This window comes from Rhinolophus hipposideros, assembly GCF_964194185.1.
Source record: "Rhinolophus hipposideros genome assembly, chromosome: 26".
In the NCBI taxonomy this organism is placed as follows: domain Eukaryota; kingdom Metazoa; phylum Chordata; class Mammalia; order Chiroptera; family Rhinolophidae; genus Rhinolophus; species Rhinolophus hipposideros.
The window spans coordinates 23,169,437-23,175,339 of NC_138072.1; the positions used below are offsets into that span (position 1 = coordinate 23,169,437).

The window sequence follows — 5,903 nt, forward strand, 5'->3', positions numbered from 1 at the left end:
GCTCGGGCTGAGCCTGCCCCGGCGGCCGCCCCCCGGCCCCCGCCCCCCGGCCTCCCCGCCCCCCGCCCCGCACTCCGCGCCCGCCGCCGCCGAGACCTGCTGCGCTCGCCCGCGCCCGCGCGGCCCGTCTTCGCCCCGGTCTGGAGGCCCGCCGCGGCCCCGGCCGAGCCCCCGCCGCCCGCCCGCGCCCGCGCCCGCCGGGGGGCCGTGCTGCCGCGGCTGCAGCCCCTCGCCCCGCGCCCGCCGCCCCTCGTGCCGCGGGGGCGCTGCGCGGGCGCCGAGCCCGCGCGGGCTCTGCCTTTGCCGCCGCCCCTGCCACCCCTGCGGCCGCCGCCGCCGCTGGTGGGGGAGCCGCGGGGTTGGGGGGCCCGGAGGGCGCGCGCGGGGCCGGCGGCGAGCGGCGCGGTCCCCTCCGCGGGCTCGGCGGACATGGCCGCGGCGGTGGCGGTGGCGGCCGCGTCCCGGCGGCAGTCGTGCTACCTGTGTGACCTGCCCCGCATGCCCTGGGCCATGATCTGGGACTTCACGGAGCCCGTGTGCCGCGGCTGCGTCAACTACGAGGGCGCCGACCGCGTCGAGTTCGTCATCGAGACGGCGCGGCAGCTCAAACGGGCGCACGGCTGCTTCCCGGAGGGCCGCTCCCCGCCCGGCGCCGCCGCCCCGGCCGCCGCCAAGCCGCCGCCGCTCTCGGCCAAGGACCTCCTCCTGCAGCAGCAGCAGCAGCTCGGCCACGCCGGCCCGGAGGCGGCCCCTCGCGCCCCGCAGGCGCTGGAGCGCTACCCGCTGGCCGCCGCCGAGCGGCCTCCGCGCCTCGGCCCCGACTTCGGCGGCGCCCGGCCGGCCGCAGGCCTGGGCCAGCCGCCGACGCCGCAGCCGCCGCCCGTGAACGGCATCCTGGTGCCCAACGGCTTCTCCAAGCTGGAGGAGCCGCCCGAGCTGAACCGCCAGAGCCCGAACCCGCGGCGCGGCCACGCCGTGCCGCCCACGCTCGTGCCGCTCATGAACGGCTCGGCCGCGCCGCTGCCCGCCGCGCTCGGCCTCGGTGCCCGCGCCGCCGCGGGCCTGGGCTCCGCGCCGCCCTCCGAGCTGGGCGCGCACAAGCGGCCTGCGTCCGTGTCGAGCAGCGCGGCCGCGGAGCACGAGCCGCGCGAGTCGGCGGCCAAGGAAAAGCCGCCGCCGGCGCACCGCGGCCCGGCCGACAGCCTGTCCACCGCGGCCGGCGCTGCGGAGCTGGGCGCCGAGGGCACGGGCAAAGGCCGCGCGGCCGGAGAGCAGGACTGGGTCAACCGGCCCAAGACCGTGCGGGACACGCTGCTGGCGCTGCACCAGCACGGCCACTCGGGGCCCTTCGAGAGCAAGTTTAAGAAGGAGCCGGCCCTGACTGCAGGCAGGTTGTTGGGGTTCGAGGCCAACGGGGCCAACGGGTCTAAAGCAGGTAGGGGCGGCTGTGCAGTGAGGGCTCCTCGGGGCGAAGGGGGGGCGGAGAGCGGGCAGGGGGTGCCCTTCCCATCCACCGTTCTACCCCAGGCCAGAAACAACAAACACCCAACTTCCTGCTCTGCCGTAGGCGGAACCAGTGCAGAGCGGCAACGTGTTCGTGTGCTGAAGCAGCACAACAGAGATGAGTCAGACTGGGCTGACGGGCTCTGACACAGGGTTTTCCTCTCCCAGCACATTCTTGGACGAGACGGGAGGGCCCCAGTCACCTTTTAACCTGTTGGGGGGCCTTAGCGTGCACACAGCTACACCTGGTGACGCGCATGCATGAGTAAAACCAGGCAATTGTATATGTGCCGTTTTCTGTGGCTTTTTGAACATCTGTCCAGCCCAGATCCCCACGTCCTGAGTGTTTTAAGTTGCACGTGCACTTGACACTCGTGAGGTTTTTACATGCAGGCTCTCAGAAGATAGGCACGTTTTAGTGAGTTTTGTTTTGTGTTAGCAAATGATCCTTTTCAGTGCACATCCGTTTATGTTTTTCTTTTTTTCCTTGTATTTGTTTTTCCAGTTGCAAGAACAGCAAGGAAAAGGAAGCCTTCTCCAGAACCAGAAGGTGAAGTTGGGCCCCCTAAGATCAATGGAGAGGCACAGCCTTGGCTGTCCACGTCCACAGAAGGGCTCAAGATCCCCATTACTCCTACGTCCTCTTTTGTGTCTCCACCACCACCCACTGCCTCACCTCATTCCAACCGGACCACACCGCCTGAAGCGGCGCAGAATGGCCAGTCCCCCATGGCAGCCCTGATCTTAGTAGCAGACAGTGCAGGGGGCAGCCATGCTTCGAAAGATGCCAGCCAGGTTCACTCCACACCCAGGAGGAACAGCAGCAGTCCCCCCTCTCCGTCCTCTGTGAACCAAAGAAGGCTAGGCCCCAGGGAGGTGGGGAGCCAGGGCGCAGGCAGCACAGGAGGACTGGAGCCAGTGCACCCTGCCAGCCTCCCGGACTCCTCTCTGGCGGCCAGTGCCCCACTGTGCTGCACCCTCTGTCATGAGCGGCTGGAGGACACCCACTTTGTGCAGTGCCCATCGGTCCCGTCGCACAAGTTCTGCTTCCCTTGCTCCAGACAAAGCATCAAACAGCAGGGAGCTAGTGGAGAGGTCTATTGTCCCAGCGGGGAAAAATGCCCTCTTGTGGGCTCCAATGTCCCCTGGGCCTTCATGCAAGGGGAAATTGCAACTATCCTTGCTGGAGATGTGAAAGTGAAAAAAGAGAGAGACTCGTGACTTTCCAGTTTCAGAAAATCACCCAATGATTACCCTTAACTAAAACTGCTTGAATTGTATATATGGCTCCATATATATATATATCCAAGACAAGGGAAATGTAGACTTCATAAACATGGCTGTATAATTTTGATTTTTTTTTGAATACATTGTGTTTCTATATTTTTTTTTGACGACAAAAGGTATGTACTTATAAAGGCATTTTCTTCTTTTGTTAACGTTATTAGCATATCTGTGCTTTATTATCCTGGTGACAGTTACCTTTCAACGTAGGCCGTGACTTGCGCTGCTTTTTTAGAGCACTTGGCAAATCCGAAATGCTTCTAGCTGTATTTATATGCACTTATTTTAAAAAGAAAAAAAAAAGCCAAATACATTTTCTGACATTGTAAGATTGCCTTACTGTCTGTTATTCCTAATTGCTGGCCCCTTCTCAGGCTGGAGGCCAGTTGGTGGAGAAGGAAAGGAAATGAGTGAAAGGGGCACTGTTGTAAAGTGGGCATGCCTCTGGGAAATATCACCAAGTTTACCGCAAAACATTGTCCTTAGAGTAATAGGAAAATAGATCTTGAATCTTTATTTTGTTCTTAAGGTTCAGTTGTTGGGATGTTGAGGACTGCTTGACAGTTGCCGTTGAGAGATTTTCAGGACTGTGTGGTTTGGGGAGGGGGGGCGGTTAAGGCAAAGTTGACCACTGTTCACTGCCCACGTGAACAGTTGTAAGATTATAATGCTGCATGCTCGTTGGTTACATAATACACAATTCAGTGACGGAAGGCGGTGATAATGGATGGTGGTGTATACAAGATGGCACTGCCATCTTTGAACAGAGCCTGGCTCTGCAGCGCCACTTCATCTTTGTAAACACCCCAGAGCTCTGTATGTTGTGGCTGTTGTCATTTCCTTTGAAAAGAGTTGCAAGGGAAGTTCCAGTCCAGGTGAACTTGGAGATTGTGGCATTGGTTTCGTTTCTGTTTTGTGTTTTGTTTTTTATCATTTACCTGTTAGTGCTGTTGCTGTTGATACTATCATCTACACCCTGTTTCTCGTGAGTGCTAAATACAGTATGGTACAATGACAGTAACATGGTGCTGCCAGGACTGCCCGTGGGCATATCAGTGACAGCCCAAATGGGGGTGGAGGAAACCTGTAATTTCCTTCTTACATGTGTTTGAAATCCCAAGTGAATAATACAGTTCTTCTGGAAAAAAAATGTCAAACTAGTGAAAATTAAAAGAAAAGATTTTACATAATAGACAGGCCCCACCTCTCAAACTATTTTTAGAAGCCTTTTGTAAACTAATTTCTTTTGATCACTATTTTGCATCAGTAAAACGATTTTTTTTTAAAACCAATAAATCATCAGTTATTAGAAATAGTTTTCTCACAACGATGCTGGTTTTTCTTTTGTGCTGTTATGATTTAACATCATGGAAACACTATTTTAAGTCCTTTTATGTTCAGGTGTTTGTAACTTGGCCCTATAATTAGGCCGAATCATCACTTCAAGGTCTAGTACAACTTAATGTGTATTGTTCACAACCCAGCTTCTATTTTAATTTGAAAATATAGATTGTTCTAGTTTGGGTTATTTTTTAGTTGTGTTTTTGTCTTTTTAAAATTGCTCAAATATTTTTAATAGTCGGGTTATTAACACTTGAAAATCAGATACTGCACCAAATACAGTATTTTTCGTAGTGTTTTTAATGCGTGCACCTATTAATGCTGTGCAAATTCATGTTACCGGTCATTGTAATATTACAAACAGACTTGCATGATTAACCAGTTTGTTGTTATACTTTTTTTTAATTGGAGTAGCTATGACTCAGATCAGACTGGTTTCTCTTATGTAAATGTACACATGCAGAAACAGAGTCTATTTTACATGCCCATAAAGACATTTGTAAAGAATTCAACTATTATGGTCTGTTGTATAAATACGTATCTAGGCACTTTATTATAAACTGGAATTTGACCTCATAGATGTTACAAGTTGATCAGTCATTTGACCTAATTTGTGGTAGCTATCTGTATGTTTTGCAATCTTAATACAGATAAGCTTTCCAAAAAGATTAATAAAGAACCATCCTGCTGTTTTGAATAAGTCTCTCCAGCTGTGGAAAAAACAAGCTATGGTTTCTCTGTGCTGGGGGTTAAGGGGGAGAAAATGAACAGCTTAAAAGGGCTGTGCTCTGTGTGGAGGTTACTCCTCTAAAAGTAAGATGTGTACAGTCTGCCTGGCCCCTGGGTGGCCTTGGAAGGCTTGCAGCTGGGAAGTGTTGATCTGGGTTATTTTTCTGGCATTCTAGTAAGTTAAAAAGTTAACACTGGGAAGTTAACATGGGGACATGGGTTTGATCTTTTGTTGTACCTGATGACAGTGCGGAGATCCCCCACAGCTGGATAAAGATGTCAGAAAGCTACTTACTGTACATGGGCAGTATCAGATTTCAAATCCTAATATTTCAGCTGTGCTTTTAATACTCAAAATATTAGGGGATGGGGTGTTGAAGCTTTCCCTTTTTTGCTTTAACAATTTATAGAATTTAACAGATGTACTGTCTTTCATGTGGCCTCACATTAAAAGTTACGAGAACATACACATGGTTTACAACTTTTACTATATACTTTTCCTTGGCCACCAAGTATTTTAAAAGTGTGCCACCTTTTAACCTTTACTTTTTTTTAAGTTGAAGGTGATACTTTTTCTATATATGATGAAACTCATGTCAACTGAAGTGAGTGTAATCTCAGATATCAACATTATATTTTAAAATCACGCTATGGAAATATCACCTGCATTCTGTCATTTGTCAGATTTACAGTACCTTTTTTTCTTTAACTTTTAGCATTAAATAAAAATAAAATTGGGAGCACTGAACATTTTCTGAGGCCTTTTCTTAATTGTTTTAAAGTAAGGTTAGAATGGCTATTGCTTTAATCACTAATGACAATGTGACTCAAAGGATGTGTGGTTTTGGGGTTGGGGTTTGACGAACTGCAGAAGAACAGGAGATATAAGACAGACGAAAAGGCAACTGATGGTAGGAAAAAAAAAGTTCTAGGGACTGGGGAAAGGGCAACTGGATAGGGGAAACAGATAAAGAGGAGAGCTGAGCAAAGTACAGCCAGAAAGTGCTCGTTTATTTTTCAACTTGCAGTAGAGCCAGCCATGCTGC

At 51.7% G+C, this 5,903-nt stretch overlaps 1 protein-coding gene across 2 annotated transcripts; it reads left to right on the forward strand.

The window, feature by feature from the left end:
• Positions 1-320: 320 nt before the first annotated feature.
• Positions 321-5,605, forward strand: IRF2BP2 (interferon regulatory factor 2 binding protein 2). Of its 2 annotated transcripts, none has more exons than XM_081039503.1 (2): positions 321-1,435; positions 2,009-5,605. In XM_081039503.1, exons 1-2 carry the CDS (start codon positions 430-432, stop codon positions 2,722-2,724), a joined length of 1,722 nt encoding a protein of 573 aa, XP_080895629.1. In that variant the 5' UTR covers positions 321-429; the 3' UTR covers positions 2,725-5,605. The 2 variants fall into 2 exon arrangements, with proteins under 2 accessions (XP_080895629.1, XP_080895630.1); XM_081039504.1 differs by having other exon boundaries at positions 321-1,387.
• The last annotated feature ends 298 nt before the right edge of the window (positions 5,606-5,903 follow it).